This window comes from Impatiens glandulifera, chromosome 3 (genome assembly GCF_907164915.1).
Source record: "Impatiens glandulifera chromosome 3, dImpGla2.1, whole genome shotgun sequence".
In the NCBI taxonomy this organism is placed as follows: domain Eukaryota; kingdom Viridiplantae; phylum Streptophyta; class Magnoliopsida; order Ericales; family Balsaminaceae; genus Impatiens; species Impatiens glandulifera.
Window position 1 is genome coordinate 8905569 of NC_061864.1, and position 18801 is coordinate 8924369.

The window sequence follows — 18801 nt, forward strand, 5'->3', positions numbered from 1 at the left end:
AAATAATAGACTACTTCCAACTCTTTTCTAGAGACAATGGGATGATTTTGTATTTATTACTAGTTCTTCCTCTCGAATTGAGACCAATTAATATCATTCAGACTAATTAGTTTAGATATTATTGAACTCTATAAAAAAGTTATTTATCGAAATAATACTCCTACAAATATATTAACAACAAGTAGATCTACACTAAGAGAATTAGTAATGTGTCAGGAAAAATTAATACAAGAAGTCTTCGATACACTTCTTGATAATAGAATTGGGAACAACCGATACACTTCTTGATAATAGAATTGGGAACAGCCAATGAGGGACGGTAATAATAAAGTTTTAAAATTGTTTATGTAATTAAGGCAAAGAGGGAAGATCTCATTAGACTCTACTTGGCAAACAAAATGATTAATTGCGGCGTCATTTTAGTAAGGAATTGAGATTTTTAATTTGTTAAAGTTTAGAGGTTTAAAGGTGTCTAGCCACCTCCTCTTATTACTGTTCTTTCAAAAATTTGACCTTAGCAACCCGAACCCGAAACATGAGGGGAGACTAACTACACCTTACCTATTGACTTGAGTTTGATTGTTTTTTGCTTTCAAGTCAATCTCTATATCCTATTTTATTTTAGATTGGCATAATAAATAAATATAGAGAATGTGCCCCCACAGATCTCCCAGAAGAAGAACTCGAATCTCCCAAAAGAACTCGAAGTCGCATAATTGATTCTTGGATAGTTTCCAGATAACATGTATATTAAACTTAATCTTATTTATTCTTCTATTTTTTCTCTTGCTAGAGGTTCATTCTTCAACCCTATTTATGAACTACAAGTCTATTGGTGTTCTAAAAATGCCTCTCTTTTTTATTTATCTCTTAGGTTTCTATATATATTATTTTTTACCACATAATTAATTCTCAAAAGAATAACACATATATGTTTAGTGTATTAGTGCTTTCCAAAATAATATTATCTCAACTTTCTTAACTAATCTATTTGTTTATTCAATCATAAATTAATATAATTTACCGTTCAATTTTTTTTTAATTTTATTATTTACATTTACACAATTAAAACTTATTATTATTATTATTATTATTATTATTATATATATTTAAATAAATTAATATAATTTACCGTTCAATTTTTTTTTTTTAATTTTATTATTTACATTTACACAATTAAAACTTATTATTATTATTATATATATATATTTAAATTATTATTTTTATCAAAATATTTAAATTATTATTTTTATATATTTAATAATTTATATTTTGATATATATTTAAATAAATATTTTTTTAAAATTTGATTATTTATATTTTGATATATATATATATTTAATTTTTTTAATAATATTTTATATTTTAATATATATATTTATAGATTTCAATTATTATTTTATTTAATTTTCTATTTTTTTAAAAGCTTCATGCAATTATATATATTATTAGAATCGTTCAAACATAAAAATAAAAACATTACAAAATTACGAGTGTTTAAATTGTCACAAACACAATTAAAACATAATGAGATTAATCATTTGAGAAATAATAATAAAAATATAAGTTAAAAATATTCATCAATGAACAAATAAAATTTAGCGTTAACGATTTCAAAAATACTAAAAAAAAAAAATCAATAAGTTCACCCACCACTTCCACAAGTATAAAACATAATTTATATATATATATATATATATATATATATATATTAAAATATAAATAATTAAATTTATAAATACATAATTTAAAATGTATATATCAAAATATCAATAATCAAATTTATAAAATAATAATATATATATATATATATCAAATTTATAAAAAAAAATTAAATATATACAATAATAATGAGTTTAAATTATTTAAATATAAATCAATAAATAAAAAATAAGAAAACATTGTTTTAAAAATAAAATAAGTTAATTTGAAAAGTTGAATGCCAAATAATGTCATTTTAGGAAACTAAGGTATCAACTTGTAGTGAAATATATGTCTCTGAACCCGATTTATATTTTGCTACCTGATCTCGACAAGTATCTATGTATCTATCTTTATCCTAGATTCGTCGGTACTCGATTATCGACGGGTATTTCTTTATCCGATTAAATATTTATAAGATTATTGAGGTTAAAGAAGAAAAAAATAACTTTATTAAATAATAAATTTTAAAATTAGTAATATTGAAATGATTATAAAACAAGTGAAAACTTTACAAAACTACATATTTATATTGTAAATGTTGAAAAAAATAATAATTTTATTTACTAAAATCGAAGAAAATAATTAAAATAAAATATAAAGATAAATAGCGAGAAGAGATAAATAATATTTTGTTATTCCAAAAAAGTTGAAATTAAGTGTAATATAAAACATAATTTATATATATATATATTAAAATATAAATAAATAAATTTATAAATACATAATTTAAATGTATATATCAAAATATCAATAATCAAAATTTTAAAATAATATATATATATATATATATCAAATTTATAAAAATAATAATTTAAATATATACAATAATAATGTGTTTAAATTATTTAAATATAAAAAATAAGAAATAAGAAAACTTTGTTTTAAAAATAAAATAAGTTAATTTGAAAAGTTGAATGCAAAATAATGTCATTTTGAGAAACTAAGGTATCGATTTGTAGTGAATCTGTCTCTGAACCCGATTTACATTTTGCTACCTGATCTCGACGAGTATCTATCTATCATTATCCTAGATTCGTCGGTACTCGATCCTCGACGGGTATTTTTTTATCCGATTAAATATTAATAAGATTATTGAGGTTAAAGAAGAAAAAAATAACTTTATTAAATAATAAATAATTTTAAAATTAGTAATATTGAAATCATTATAAAACAAATAAAAACTTTACAAACCTACATATTTATATTATAAATGTTGAAAAAAATAATAATTTTGTTTACTAAAATCGAAGAAAATAATTAAAATAAAATTTAAAGATAAATAGCGAGAAGAGATAAATAATATTTTGTTATTCTAAAAAAGTTGAAATTAAGTCTAATTTAGAGATAAATAATTTTACTGAAAATATTAAAAAAATAAAGTTAAGTGAAGTGTGGATAAGAACAAAAATAAATGACGTAATTATGATAATGTTTATCATGAATGGAGTATTTGAAAGGTCACACTAAATTTTAATAAAAATATATTTTATTTTTAATACTAATATAATCCTGTATCGAGTTTGGGTTTCGCATCTTCCCGATCGAATATTTCTTCCATCCTCTTTTCCAATCTCGAATATTAATAACAGTGGGTATTAAATAGACTGGTATCAATTTTCATAGTAGTAAAATACTAAATGCATTTATGATAAAGTTCTAAAACAATTATAAAATATATTTAATGGGTTGAGTCAATTTGACTATTCAATAATATATTCAAATTGAAGTATTCTACATTTCTATTTGTCAAATTAAAATTGACAGAGCATAATATATTTGTGGGAGTAAGTTAAATACAAATAATTAATTTTACAGTTAACTAAAAAATATATTAATTCTATTGCTAAATAACAAGCTTAAAACACTTAGTATTTACTATTAATAATTTTTTTAATTAATTTACTAAATAAAATAATGTATTAATATAATATTTTATATTTTATATTTTTGAATGGAATATGTAGAATAACCCCGCAGCCATAAGTAAAAGAATATTTATTGAATAACTCATTCACAAAGTAATATTAAATAAATAAGTTTAGTTTGATCAAATTAAATAGTTTAAATGAATTGTTTACTTTTTATTTTCTTTTTCTTGAAATATATCTTTAAAAATATTTATTGTTTATTCTTATCAATAGTGAACCATTAAATTACAGGTGACATTATTATTAATTAAAGTCATAAAGCTTCAAAAGGGAGAAAATCTCTCTCCTGTGTAATCTTGAAAAAGGTAAGAAAAACAACAACTAAGAAATCCTGATTTCTGTAATCTGTTAATTTTCTTTCCCAATATTAAAATCTATGAACTTTTTTTTTTAAAATAAAAAAATCACTTTGATTATTCTATAAAGAAATAAGGTTACTTCCAGAAATATGAAAATCTTTAACCAACAACTATCTTTTATGATTATGTAATTTAATGGAAGGAAGAAGACGTAGAGAGAGAACATCAATCCATACAAATACAAAGCTTCTTATAAATCAAAAGGTGTGGATTTTTGATTATTTCTTTCTTATTACTATTATATTTATTTAGTTTTTTCTTAATTTACGAGCCGGTTCATCTTTAGATGGTGTGTAAATTAGGGTTTCCTGTTTATCAACTTTTGATTTGGAAAGACCCATTTTCTCATTCAACCGAATTAGGTTTCTGCTCATCTTCTAGGGTATGTATGTATGTATGTATGTTGCTATCAAATTACTGCAGTGAAGAACAAAGGATTCTTTTGATTTTAGGCTTGGATCTGGAAGATCTGATATATATATTTATATTTTTGTGGAAATTTTATGTTTGATTTATTAGGTCAGACTTCAGAGTAATTTTATTTTTTTAAATTAGGATTAATGGAGTATTTTCAACTTTTAACAAGTAGGGTTTTGTTGGTGAAGATTATATATAAGTTTCTTGATGTCTTGCAAATTCTTTTGTTATTTTGATAAAACTTTTGGGGATTTTTGGTTTGCTTGGACTAAATTGGAATATGCTGCTGATCATTTCATATCTTGACAAAAAAGGTTGTTAATGTCAATAGAATATATGTTTCTTGAAATATCACATTGCTTATGTTTCTGAAATAACTGATGTCCAAAAGGTAAGTCCGGCTTGTGTTTGTTTGTCATTAATATGCATTTGATTTTATCAGGGTACCGAGTGATCTGCTGGCCTTATTTGTTGGATGAGATGAATCGAAGAAGTATTATTGTTGTCATGTTTGAAAATTTGAATCTCTTGTTGGATTTATTACATAATCATGAGCATACTAAAGGGCTCTCTGATAATAGTTGGATTGAGCTGTCTAAAGAACATAGGATATTCAAGTTTGTAGAAATGATTATACTAGTATGTGGTCTTTCATATTATTTGCTGGTTTCCTTTTTTTGTTGATACTAGTACCAATTATAGTTTTTAAGGTATAATGTGATATTCGGAGTTTTATTTTCCCCCTAATTTCCGACTTATAACTGTTTTTTGTCGTATTTGGATTTTACAACTTTTCTTCTTATATATATTATTGGTTGGGCATTAGTTGAGTTATTAGGATTTTGAGCAGAAATACTTACATGATGAATAATTTTCTCATTTTGTTACAGCATTAATGGGGATGGAGATTTTCAGGCCATGTGTACAAGAAGAGAACATGGATATTCCCTTAATTCCACCTGGTTTTGAGTCATTTACTACTGTTGTAAAACCAAAAAGTTTGCAGGGCAAAGAAAAGACTATCGAATCTGTAAATGTTTTTGAATCTCAATCTGTCCAAAGTAGCACCGAACTCCACTTGGCCAGCACGAGGACTCTTAGGCATAGACCTTCCGTAAACTATAATAAATTTGATGGCTACTTAGAAGATGAAGTTGGTTTGAAGGTGGTTCATTATTATTTATTTATTTTTATTCTTCTTGTAATGTTTTCTAAATCAAACTATCTCGCTCCCTTTATCTTTCTGCAGCAAAATTTTCCTTATACTACTTTACTTCCTAAAGGAGTTATTCGAGGGTGTTTAGATTGCACAAATTGCCAAAAGGTCAGTTCTTGATACACACACACACACACACATATATATAAATATATATTCAAATTTGTGAATCTTTAGATCTGGCTTATCATTTTTAATGGATCAGGTTACTGCACGATGGCATCCAGACGAGGCTCGCAGGCCTGATCTCGACGAGGTTCCTGTATTTTACCCCAGTGAAGAGGTTGGTTGATGCTTTTCGTATGAAGCCTTTGAGTTTCGATCTTTTTTCTATCAATGAAATTGACGTAACAAGGTTAAAAATGAATAAACACTATCTACAGGAGTTTCAAGATACTCTAAACTATATAGCAAGTATACGTCCTAGAGCAGAACAATATGGAATTTGTCGCATTGTTCCTCCTCCTTCATGGAAGCCTCCTTGTCCTCTTAAGGAAAAAAACAAATGGGATGAATCTAAGTTTCTTACGCGCATCCAGAGGATAGACAAACTTCAAAACCGAGAGCCATTGAAAAAGACTGTGAAGAATAGCAATAAAAGGAGGAAAAGAAGAAGGTGTGTGAAAATGGGGGTAGAAGGCGGTTCTAGTGCAGATGATGGTTCTTGTGAAACTGAATTAATAGACGAGGCACCAATATTTGGATTTGAATCAGGCCCTGAGTTCACAATAGGCACATTTCAGAAATATGCAGATGATTTTAAAGGTCAATACTTCAGAAAAAACAATAGCGATGTTGATCAACCTGGTGGTGATCACTTTAAGGTCAAAGAGCAGTATGGGCCTTCAGTGAGTGATATTGAGGGGGAGTATTGGCGAATTCTCGAGAAGCCTACAGAAGAAATCGAGGTCTGTGGTAACACTATTACTTAAAACACTTTTTCTCTTTACAATGCCAACTTTATTCATCTCTGTCTATTCTAGGTGCTCTATGGTGCTGATATAGACACGGAGGTCTTTGGCAGTGGATTCCCAAAATTATCTGACAAGGGAGATTCTAACCCATATGTGACATCGGGATGGAATCTAAATAACTTTCCTAGGCTTCCCGGTTCTGTACTCTCTTATGAAAGCAGCAACATATCTGGTGTTCTTGTGCCATGGCTGTATGTAGGAATGTGTTTTTCGTCATTTTGTTGGGTATGGCCAACTTCTTTGACATTTACTTGTATATTTTTATAGCATTAATGTTCTTATTTTAATGGGTGTGGGGAAATGTATATAGGTTTAGAAATTTCATTTTTTTTGAGATTTTTTTTAAAACTCAATTAGAAAGTCTTACAGATAATGGGTAAGAAACTATAATTACTTGATAAATCTATGATCTTTTCTTATCTCCCTGATCTGGACATTTTCTATAATTGGTTTTTGCAAAAATGTGATATTTTCTATCATTTTGGAACAGCATGTCGAAGATCATCACTTATACTCTCTGAATTACATGCATTGGGGTGCTTCAAAATTGTGGTATGGTGTACCTGAACAAGATGCTATTAAGTTTGAGAGGGCTATGAAAAAGCATCTTCCTCAACTGTTTCAAGAACAGCCTGACTTGCTTCATAAGCTGGTTAGAAAAAGAGCAATACTTACATTCCTCTCACCAAGAGCAAGCATTAGAAGTCAACTGGAGTTTTTTTTTTTTTTTTTGCAGATTACACAGATTTCACCAGCAATACTTAAATCTGAGGGAGTGTCTGTCTATCGATGTGTACAAAATGCAGGGGAATTTGTTATCACATTCCCTAGAGCATATCATTCTGGATTCAACTGTGGATTCAACTGTGCAGAAGCAGTAAACGTTGCTCCGGTTGATTGGTTACTACATGGGAAGAATGCGGTTGAGCTCTACCGTGAGCAAGGCCGCAAAACTTCAGTTTCTCATGATAAATTGTTGCTTGGCGCAGCGAGAGAAGCTGTCAAAGCGCAGTGGGAACTCAATTTATTGAGGAAAAATACTTCTGAGAATTTAAGATGGAAGAGCTTTTGTGGGAAGAATGGGATCCTCACTAAGGCATTAAAGGTCTGGATTACGTCTATTTTATTCCCATGTAGTTATTTAGAACATTTTCATTAATTCATGATAACACAAAAGTTTCATCCCATGTAGTTATTAAAAATTTAGGAAGTCTGCGACCTTGTTTGATGATTTTGTTTTGGATTTAGTCCAAATAAACCAATATTCCATCATAAAATCACTCCTTCTATAACATTTAAATATTAAATACTAAGGATATTTTGGAAATAGTCCAATAAACTACTTTCTACATCAAACAATTTTTTTTCCAACAAAGATGAGATTATTTATTTCAAAATAACCCTGCATTTGGCCCATATGCTTGAGTGGACGTCCTATTTCTTATTCTACATTTTCATTTTTTTGTGTAGGATCGTATTGAAGAAGAGCAGGTTAGGAGGGGGTTTCTTTGCAGTTCTTCCCGTGTGATGAAGATGGAGAGTGATTTTGATTCAACCATTGAGAGAGAATGTTCCATTTGCCTGTTTGACTTGCATCTCTCGGCTGCAGGCTGTTCCTGTTCACCTGATAAGTATGCATGCCTGAGCCATGCATATCAGTTGTGTTCATGCTCTCAGGATATGAAAAATTTCCTTGTCCGTTATGACATCAATGAACTCAACATTTTGGTGGAAGCATTGGGAGGAAAACTAAGCGCTATATACAGGTGGGCAAGGCTAGATTTTGGAGTGTCCCTTACTTCCCATATTTCAAGTGGAGATTCACAAACCCCAGCCCCAGTTGATACAAAAACTAATGAAAAGGTTGGGGAAACTATACAGAATGATAAACTTTCACAAAGATCGTCATCATCATCATCTCTTTTGTTCAAAATCAAGGTGGGAAATACCGTCTCATCTATTAAGGAAGAGAAAATATCCCATTCGAGTAATCAAGTTTCACTGGAAGAAGTGTTGAACGGCGATCATTCGGTTAAAAGGAAATCCAAATTGCAGACACCTACGTTTCCAGTAATTGGTGATATTATACTCCTTAGTGACGATGATGGTGATGAGCCAAATGACCAACATGTTGAAGACAGTGAAACCCTTCCTGGTTCTATGAATGTCTTAATTCCAAGTGATTGTGGTAAAGAACAAACATTTACAGCCCCTTCGACTAGTTGTACAGTAAATGGTAATATTTCTTGTAATTCCACAGAGAGTCAAGCTCAGAGTCAATTACCAGAACCTTTTTGTGCTGAAGTATCATCCAGTGTAACAAATGGAGGCAATTGTATTGGTAATGAACTACTTAGATATGAAGACAGTGGTAGTAGTGTAATAGGATCAAATTCCAACTCTAGGATGATGATAGACATCAAGCCGACAGCTGCAAATTTAAACCAGCAAATCATTCAAAGTAATATTGACAGATGTTCTAGGCCGAAGGGTCTACGAATTGCCAAGGTTATGCGAAGAATCAACTGCAATGTTGAAATTATGGAATATGGCATTGTGCAATCTGGGATGCTATGGAGTGACAGTAGGGCTATCTTCCCAAAGGGTATTTGAGCATCTATATTTGTAAATTCTTGTTTGATCGTCGTTTTATCCAGCAATTGAGATATATATGTTCTTTTTTTTTTTTTTTTTTTTTTTTTAATTCTCTTGCAGGGTATAGGAGTCGAGTAAAGTATACAAGTGTTTTAGACCCGACAAATACATGCTACTATGTTTCAGAAATTCTGGACAATGGACGCGGGTCACCACTTTTTATGGTAAGACTAATTTTCTGACTCTTGTTCTCATTTTATTTGACATTTGGAGTTTTTTGTTTTATTTTATCTTCACTTTCTCCCCTCAAGTAAACATTTCATCTAAGATTTACTTAAACACCATATAATAGTACTCTTCTGATTTGAAACGGTGGGTCATTTTGACACAAATTTATCCAATTTAATTAGATCTTGCAAAAGTTCCATTCTCATGGAAAGGGATGAAACAATTTGGACAGAAAATATAAATGTGATAAATGATTTTTTCATTCAATAATGTTCTATTGTGTATTTTCTCTAGAGAACTACCTTCTTCCAGTCTTGTGAACATTTTAAAATTTTCAGGTTTCATTGGAGGAGAACCCCAACGAGGTATTTGTTCATGTTTCTGCTACTAAATGCTGGGAAATGGTTAGAGACAGAGCAAATCAAGAGATTTTGAAGCAACATAAGTTGGGAAGAAATAACCTTCCTCCATTACAGCCCAGGAGTCTTGATGGGATTGAAATGTTTGGATTTACATCCCCAACAATCATGCAGGTGAAAATTATGTTCTTCTTCGGTTTCTTAAAAGTATTTCGTCTCTTAGCCTAATTAATTTTGAGACAAGTCGTCTCAATTCTTTCTGATAGTTCATTATCAATGAAGCCTTTTTTTTTTTTTCTTAAAACAACAGCATGCAATTATTTACATTTCTTGTCTTAGGTAATTGAACATAGAATATTAGCATTGGTCAGTGAAAAGTTACCATAAGTAAAAAAGGACAAACAATCAAGTGGTTGTTTTCAAATAATTTTGTTATTGAAAATTAGGTTATTTGGGGGTAATTTGAGTAAAACGTCATTAGATGTATAAATATATATATATTATTAGAAATATAGAATATTTTTGTATTTTAGTTGATGATTTGAATGATGTGATTAAAGAGTATATTGTTTATTGAATAATGAATAGTGTATTATTTAGAATTAATCTCAAATAACCCGCATCAAACAAGGCCAAAGATAGAATTGCTCCTATTTTGGAACTACATTTCTGCATTAGGTGAATTGTAAAAAAAAACATTATTTATTTTGGGTAATTGTACTATTAGCTTATTTAGAAGTTATTTGTGTTACTGCGGTTTGAGTGTTGATATAAGTGAGATTCTCTTAAAATTGTTGTTTTTAATGATATACATGAGTAAAATTAAAAGAAAAGAATTACAATATACATCCAAATATGATATATTCTTTTGTTTACTTGATAGGTTATGCAGGCAAAGGATAAGAATCGTGTTTCCACAGAATATTGGAGATCACGTCCTCTACTGCAAATCCCACAAGATATGCAACATGAGGCGAATGACTCGAAGAAAACAAATGTCGAGGACGAGGCTATGCCTATAGCATCGCATGCAGTACTAAATGGCCTATTGAAGAAGGCGGATTTCAAAGAACTTCAGGTGTTAAACGATGTCGTGAGTGATTCTAGACCCACAGTGGATCGAGAAGTTTTGACGAAGATTATTCATGAAGAAATTGAAAGGCGTTTGAGATGATGGGCTTTTTTTATAGTGTAGTATCTCAGCCGTAAAAAGAAAAAAACAGCAGCAGTTTTACATTCATAGACTTGTAAAATGTAGCTAATGTCGCCTTTTTAGGTCACCATTGCAGAACCAATTTTGCCGGAACCAGGTCTTTTGAGTAAAAAGCAATGGGAGTCTTGGGTGGCCATACCATTCATTCTTTTGTCATGTTTATTCATCTGATGTAACAGAAACTAACAAATAGGTTATATTTTGGAGATCTCAATACAAAAGTGGACTTGGACTGAGACAATAGATTGCCTGCAAATTCAAATATCAATTGCTACATTTTTTTTCTCTTAAACTAATAGTTTCTTTAAAAAATGATTATACTGTAAAAGTTTGTTTGAGTTCTTGTACTTGATTACTCAGTTTTTTACTATTGCAAAGCAGCATTGTTAATGTTTTCAAAATTTTCAAAATATTGATATAAGCTAGATAATATATTATTAAGAAATGTTATAATATTTAAATTGATATAATATTATAATGTTAACTTTCAAACATTATTTCACAGTTTGTTAGTACAAGATAGGCTGCATCTATTTAAAAATCAGTATTTTATATAATCTTTAGTATATAACTATAATGTTATTAAAGCATCGTTGTTAAAATTAAAATATGACATGATGATTTTTAGATATAAAATATATAGTTTAATTTGCAAGAAAATGTATTCAGTTCTCTTTGTATATAAATTTATTTATCTTGCTAAAAATATTAATTATTTGATAGAAAACTAAATTAGAAAAAAAGGGAAAGAAATAGATATCTTTACCTTACAAATTCTTTATTCTTTAGAATATTACAAATTCATTCAAAATAGTAACATATTTTCTTTTAATAAGATTCATTAAAGAGAAGATCACTTAAAAAAAACATTTGAAGTAAAATTCAGTAATGGACTGATCACTTCCAAAAAGTTTGTCGACTCAGAATGGAAAGCTTACAAATTACCAAAAAGTTTTTCAACGTAGAATGAAAAGAACATGGTCCATTTATAGTTTTCATGATTTTTAATGTTTATCTGTCTATCAATATTATAATTTTCTTGATAAAAAATTTAGTGAATTTCATTGTATTTAAGATTCAATTACAATTCTGCCCTCACAAGAAGATAATTGACGATTTTAAAATGAGTGAATTTGAATTTGAATGTTCTTAACAGTGAATCATCCAACAAACAAAACAAAGTAGATATATTATGCAAAACCAAACCAAGCAAGCCAAAATTAAGCCTGAAAATTAGAGTTAAAAATGAGCTGTAGTCATGTTTTGCTGCAAAATTAAAGTAAATCTCCCATTATTGGTGTTGATAACATGCTTAATTAACCAATCATTTGACTAATTGAATAACATAAATATATATCAAATTCCTGTTCTTTTCAGTACTATAATAGTATAGTACAAGTAAACTACCATGTATCTTTCTGAAGTTTTATGGAGTCCCAAATCAAACCCTAGAAACCAGTTCTTGTATTACCAATCATTTGACTAATTGAATAACATAGATAAATATCAAGTTCCTGTTCTTTTTAATACTATAATAGTATAGTTCAAGAAAACTACCATGTATCTTTCTGAAGTTTTATGGAGTCCCAAATCAAACCCTCTAGAAACTAGTTCTCGTATTACAGGCTATTCGGGCTATTGTGTGAAACTGTCAAGCCCTTCCATCTCTTCCATGCTTTCCTGCAAAATCCCAAATAATTCATTGGTGTTCATTATAACATAGGAATTACTAATGGGAATATGGAATTGCATCAAATATATATATATATATGCTTTTATATACCACCTTCCGGTTAATAGATGGACTTCAGCTCCGACGACAAGTTCCTTGAGGGACATAAGGATGGGAACATGAATCAATGCTTTTGCTTCATGATCATTCTCGGGTGGCAACCCATTGAACTTGATACACTTGACAATCTTATTCTCAAGGAGGTTGTATGTAATCAAAGAATAATCAGCATTGAAAAACAACACTATATCTGCACTCATATACTTCACAGGAAATGAACCTTCAGGCCAATACAAATGAGTAGTTCTCACAACAATCTCTCTGGACCACGATTCGCGAACACCGTATTCCTTCATCACCCAAACATCAACTCTGTTGAAAAGATTCCACACACACACACTCAACTGACCTTCAAAAACACCAACGCTGAGAACAGGCACACTATCTCTTTCTTTCCCGATGTCAAAAGGAGGAGGCAACGCTATTTCTCCGAATTTCTCATTATCAAAATTGAAGGAAATCATGTAATCGTAAGTACTGGAGCTAGACAGATTCTCATCTATTATCCAATGAAGAGATCCATTCAGGAACGTAGGAAAGAAGTCTCTGAACACAACCATTGGTGCATCTTCTTCGATTCTCCTCCAACGAGGGGTTCCGAGTGTGTATATATCGGTAAGACAACGTCGACCAACATTGATAATATCTGATTGTTGTAGCAATAATAATGTCCTTAGCACCATGTATTTGTTACTCGTCGAACTGTACCCGAATCCGATGGTCATAAGAATGTGTTTCTCCCTTTCTATCACGGTATCCGGGATGAGAGTGAATTCCAGAGAAGCCGGATTGAAGACGCAAACTGGTCCGGCATTCGGCGGGCGGAGGCATAGCAGGCCGCGGCTGGAGTTGACGACCTCCAAACCGGGCGGTCCGTCGAATCGGAGATTGAGCTTGTGAGCTCGATCGTTGTCGGAATCGAAGAGAATTAGCTTGTCGGAAAGGGGAGGGCATAGTATGAGATCGGGAGGGGATCTGGACAAGTGCAATGGAGGGAATTCGGGATCTTGAGAGATTGCGGAGAGAAATGATTTGCAGACGCACCTGCACTGAATCACAGATTTTATCGGAAGCCGAGAAAGGATATCCACCAGGATGTGGTTCGGCAGTTGCCCAATTGAAGAAGAATTGGCGACGGTTTTCTCCGTCTTCTCCGCCGCCACCGCCGTAGGGTTGAGACGGAGGACTTCCTCCATCTTAATTTGCTTTCACAACCTAATCACATATTTTATTATTATTAATTTTTTTCTATTACAACCTAACATTTAAAAATAATAAAAAAAATAACACAACCAATTGACCAAGGTCCATAAAACAACCAACCAACAATACAAATAAAATTCTTGCCAATGAACAAGACATTCAATGCCAAAATAAGATTTGTCATGAGCTTAAGTATAATTTTCACAGTTACAAGCATACCAAACAAAGAAAAGTTGTCGTATGTAACAATAATAAATTAAAAGAATGAACCCTAGATCGTAAACAAAATTTGTGTCGTATACAAAAATAATAATAAACAAAGTAACTCTAAACTATAAACAATAGATACTTATGTTGAAGTCCTCTAAATAAAATTGAATCTCTTCCAACCAATATCCCTTTAGACGAATATGTTAATTCCGATATAAAGAGAAACATTACTCAACTTGTGAAGAAGAGTAATTCACACTCAAGAACAATTGTTTAAATCCAATTGAAACAAACCACAACTATCTACCTCCTAAAAGTTATTTTGAGACTTAAGGTCAACAAACAAAAATAAAAAATTGAAAAAAAAAATTGACTTAACAAACCAAGTTCACTAGTATAGACGGTAAAGTACAAGGAGTAGGCACTAAGATCATTTGTTATCGGATCTCACCTGTTCCGGTGTTCTTTCTTAGAGTTAAACATATTTTTACTGATTTGCTTCGATAGAGTATGAAAAATTAGTAGCAGATGATTCAGATCAGTATAGTACTTTTTATAAAATATTTAATAATAAATTTATTTTGAGTTCTACATCAAGTACGGAAAATCATATCAATCTTATTCGTCCCATCACAAGGCATCACAAGGCGACAAATCAAAATTAGAAATGTGTATAAAATGAACAATTTATTTAACTCATATATCCTTATGAAATTATTTTTTAGATGTGTATGAAATGTGTATAAAATGTACAATTTATTTTGACTTTCTACATTCAAATATATATGTATATATATAATTGATTTAACTTAAATATTCTTATGACTTGTAATGTTTTATAAACATTTTTTTTTTTTGTAAGTAGACAATTTTATATATATGAATCAAACTTAAAATACTATAATTTTTCTTTGTAATAACTTATTAAAATAGTTTTAAAAACCTTGATCTTTTATGTATATGTTGGTATAACATTTCTTTTACTAGTGAAAATCCTTTTATTAGGTATATTTATTTTAATTTAGTAACTTGAATACAATGAAAATTTTAATTTCGAATTAGAATTTGGATACAATAATATTAATTTTTTTGATATGGTTCATTTATAATAAAAAACAATAAGATTTGTTTAAGCAAAATTACATAAATATGATAAGAGAAAAGATAAAAAAAAAAAAAAAACATGAAAATGAGACCAAAACAAAAACAAGTCATGACCAACATATAATTAATTGAGCTAGAAGAGTTTTAAAACTCATCAACTCTCCCAATAAATGTGAAATATTTTTACAATAATAATCTTTATGAATAAAAATAATATACCAAATAATATTATTCAAAATTATGATACAAATATAATAATTTGAAAGTATTAGCTTCATTTAGGGTGTAGAGTTTATCATCCAACAATAATAATAATAGTATGCACCAAATGAAAGGAAGGAAAGAGAAAGAGCAATCAAATTATCCATCATTAAATCAATAACTAGATCCATGACATGAAAGAAGGAGAAAGAACAATCAAATCCATCATCATCAAACCAATAACTCAATCCATGAAAGGAAGGAAGAAAGAAGAAAGAGAAATCAGATCCATGAAAGGAAGGAAGGCGAAAGAGAAATCAAATTCATCGTCATGAAACCAATAACTGGATCTATGAAAGGAAGATCAAATCCATCATCATCAAACCAATTAATTAATAGCATCCAGTTTCCAACAGGGAGGGTAGGGTTTGGTTTGGTTGCAATTCCAGCCGGGTAGCTATGCGCTTTCTTGAGAGGTTGAAGAAACTGACTCATCATCATCACTTTCATGTGACAGTGAAGAAACTGACTCATCATCATCATCACTTTCATGATAAGGGGATGATGAAATTAACTCGTCAGTACTTGAGCTTTCTTGAGACCTTGAAGAGTACTCACTACTTGATGATGATAATGATGAGTTTTCTTCATAGGGTGGTGAAACTGACCAGCCATCACATCTTCTCCATGTTTTGCTGCAAAAAAAAATATATCATTTGTAACAAATTAACATGCATGCTTTTAATTTGACAGTTATTAATAATTGATGATCTTATTATAAAATGAATTAATTACCTTCTAGTTGACTTGAGGTGATGGACCTCAACTAGTTGTTCCTGGAGGGAGATGAGATTGGGAACATGAATAAATGCTTTTGATTCAAAATTCTGAGATGGAAACCCATTTCTCCTCACAATCCTCCTCTCAACTAGGTTATATGTAAGCAAATCATATTCAGCAACGTAAATCAACACATCTGTCTTAGCACTGTTCATATATTTCACAGGAAATGAACCTGCAGTCCAAAGAAAGTATGGAATCTCCAAAACAATCTCTCTCACCCACGATTCACGAACCCCATATTCCTTCATCACCCAAACATCTAAGCTTTCTTCATCTGGACTCAACACACAAACACTCAAGCAACCTTCGAAGACACAGATGCTTACTACATCCACTCTATCCCTCTCTTGCCCCCCCTCAAAAGGACCCGGCAAATCTATTTTCTTATATGTTTCATTGTCAAAATCGAAACAAATCATGTGATCATATTTATAGATAGACCGACCCTCATTTTGTATCCAATGCAAAGACCCATTCAGGAAAGTTGAAAAACAGCATGTGAACTCATCAATTGGAGCGTTTTCAATTCTCCTCCAATGAGAAGAAGAAGAAGAAGAGGAGGGAGGGGTACCCAATGTGTAAATATCCGTAAGAAAACTTTTCTGACCAATTGAATTTCGAGACTTTGTCAACTTTATCACCTTGTATTTACCAGACAGCGGACTGTAGCCTAATCCGAACCCGACCCACACATTCAATTCTCTCTCTCTGGTCATGCGATTGGGAATAAGAGTATATTCCAGAGTAAGTGGATTCAAGACGCAGACGTCTTCGAAGGAGTAATACCGTGGTCTCAGGCATAGCAGGCCGCGGCTGGAGTTGACGATTTTCATAGTGGAGAGTCCAGCGAACCTGAATTTGACCTGGTGAGCTTGTTCGTCGTCGTAATCGACGAGGGTCATCTTGTTCGAGCCAGGAGCCCATAGAATGAGCTCGGGAGTGGATCTTGAGAGCTGTAAGAGGGGGAATTCGGAGTCTTGAGAGATGACATATAGAAATGATTTGCAGACAGACCTGCAGAGAATGACAGATTTGATCGGAAGTCGGGAAATGATGTCGACCAGGATTTGGTTCGGCAGGTCGGCGATTGAAGGAAAACGGCCCATAGATTTCTCCGCCCTGTCGTCCATCTTGCTGCTGCTAGCTGCTGCCGCCGCTGCTGCTTCCTTTAGCAAGCCAAAAAGAAACACATACTTTCTCTCTCTATATGTCTGTCTATCTATCTATATATTATATTTTTGGAAACCTAATATTAACCTAAAATAAATAAATAAAACATTAACCTAACTGGCAATTTAAATACAACAGAAGAAAACTTTAACTACCAACCTCCAATCTAGTTGTATTGTTATTTGGGAAAGAAACAAGAAAACCTAAATTCTATGGAGATCTAAATAAAGTCATCAAAATTATATCACATACAAAATATTAAATCTTTTACATGATAAAACACATACTTCCATCTTCTAGAAATTCAAGTATATTTAGAAAATAAAATTATAAAATTTCAAAACACTTTAAAAGGGAGTTGGACTATCACATTTTCTTTCTCACAAGTATGAAACATTCTTATTTTATTTTATAAATTCTTAAAAAAAAATATATATTTTTTTTGTAAATTACTTTATTTAAAAGGTTTTTCTAAACTCGGGTCGAGTTCGGCTATATATCCTTACTAATTTCAAAATTTTCAATAACAATATTTTGTACAAAAATAATAAAATAGTTTGTGAACTATTAGAATATGAACTCCATATTTGTAGTTAAAAATAGACAAACTAACTTTGATTATTCAAGTGACAAGTTTTATTGGAGGTCCAAAACCAAATAGAAGTAACTGATGTAAACATCACGTGAGAATGAATGATAATGATTGTATATCGACAAATTTTAATACATGAAACTAAAGATGTTATAGTGAAAAAACAGGACTTAACAAAACATTCTACGAAAAAAACTTGTAACATAATTCCCATATAGTTGTTGCTTTCACTCTTTTTTTTCAAAGATAAAGTCATGAGTTTGATGTGATGTGAAAACTAGAAGAGAAGGGTTTATTGAAAAAGACATTTCTTGACTAAAGAAGTTACAATGTTTACAATTTGATTATCCATATATATCAAGAAAAAATATTTTGAACAATTTGACAAGAAGCTGATTAAAAATGTATTTATTTATTTGGGAACTTATGATTTATAGGAAATTCAAATGCTAATTTTTTATTTGTCTATTTTGGATTCATATAGTCAATATGCTATTTGAAACAAATTATTATAATACAAAATCACAATAATAAAATGTAATTTAATCATTCTCAAATAGATAATATAATCTTAATCAAGATTCAAACGAAAGAAAAATCTTATTCAAGAAACCTACTTTAATGGTATATATATGATATGCATATTGTACTCCTTCCATTTGTTTTTGATGTGTTTTTGTAAGGAATAACATA

General features: G+C 30.4%; 2 protein-coding genes across 4 annotated transcripts; one reads left to right on the forward strand and one right to left on the reverse strand.

The window, feature by feature from the left end:
• Nucleotides 1-4058: 4058 nt before the first annotated feature.
• Nucleotides 4059-11269, forward strand: LOC124930201 (putative lysine-specific demethylase JMJ16). 3 transcript variants are annotated; one of them, XM_047470560.1, is made up of 13 exons: nt 4059-4195; nt 5299-5573; nt 5658-5732; nt 5830-5907; nt 6008-6532; nt 6608-6823; nt 7089-7250; nt 7335-7703; nt 8069-8786; nt 8859-9203; nt 9314-9417; nt 9760-9954; nt 10664-11269. In XM_047470560.1, exons 2-13 carry the CDS (start codon nt 5304-5306, stop codon nt 10952-10954), a joined length of 3348 nt encoding a protein of 1115 aa, XP_047326516.1. In that variant the 5' UTR covers nt 4059-4195; nt 5299-5303; the 3' UTR covers nt 10955-11269. The 3 variants fall into 3 exon arrangements, with proteins under 3 accessions (XP_047326516.1, XP_047326514.1, XP_047326515.1); XM_047470558.1 differs by having other exon boundaries at nt 8069-9203; XM_047470559.1 differs by lacking the exon at nt 4059-4195 and adding an exon at nt 4239-4373 and having other exon boundaries at nt 8069-9203.
• Nucleotides 11270-12366: 1097 nt separating this feature from the next.
• LOC124932611 (F-box/kelch-repeat protein At3g06240-like) lies at nt 12367-13992 on the reverse strand. Its single transcript, XM_047473268.1, has 2 exons — nt 12780-13992; nt 12367-12673 (listed from the first exon to the last, which is right to left on the reverse strand). The coding sequence occupies exons 1-2, from the start codon at nt 13979-13981 to the stop codon at nt 12613-12615; spliced, it is 1263 nt and encodes a 420-aa protein (XP_047329224.1). The 5' UTR covers nt 13982-13992; the 3' UTR covers nt 12367-12612.
• Between the last annotated feature and the right edge of the window lie 4809 nt (nt 13993-18801).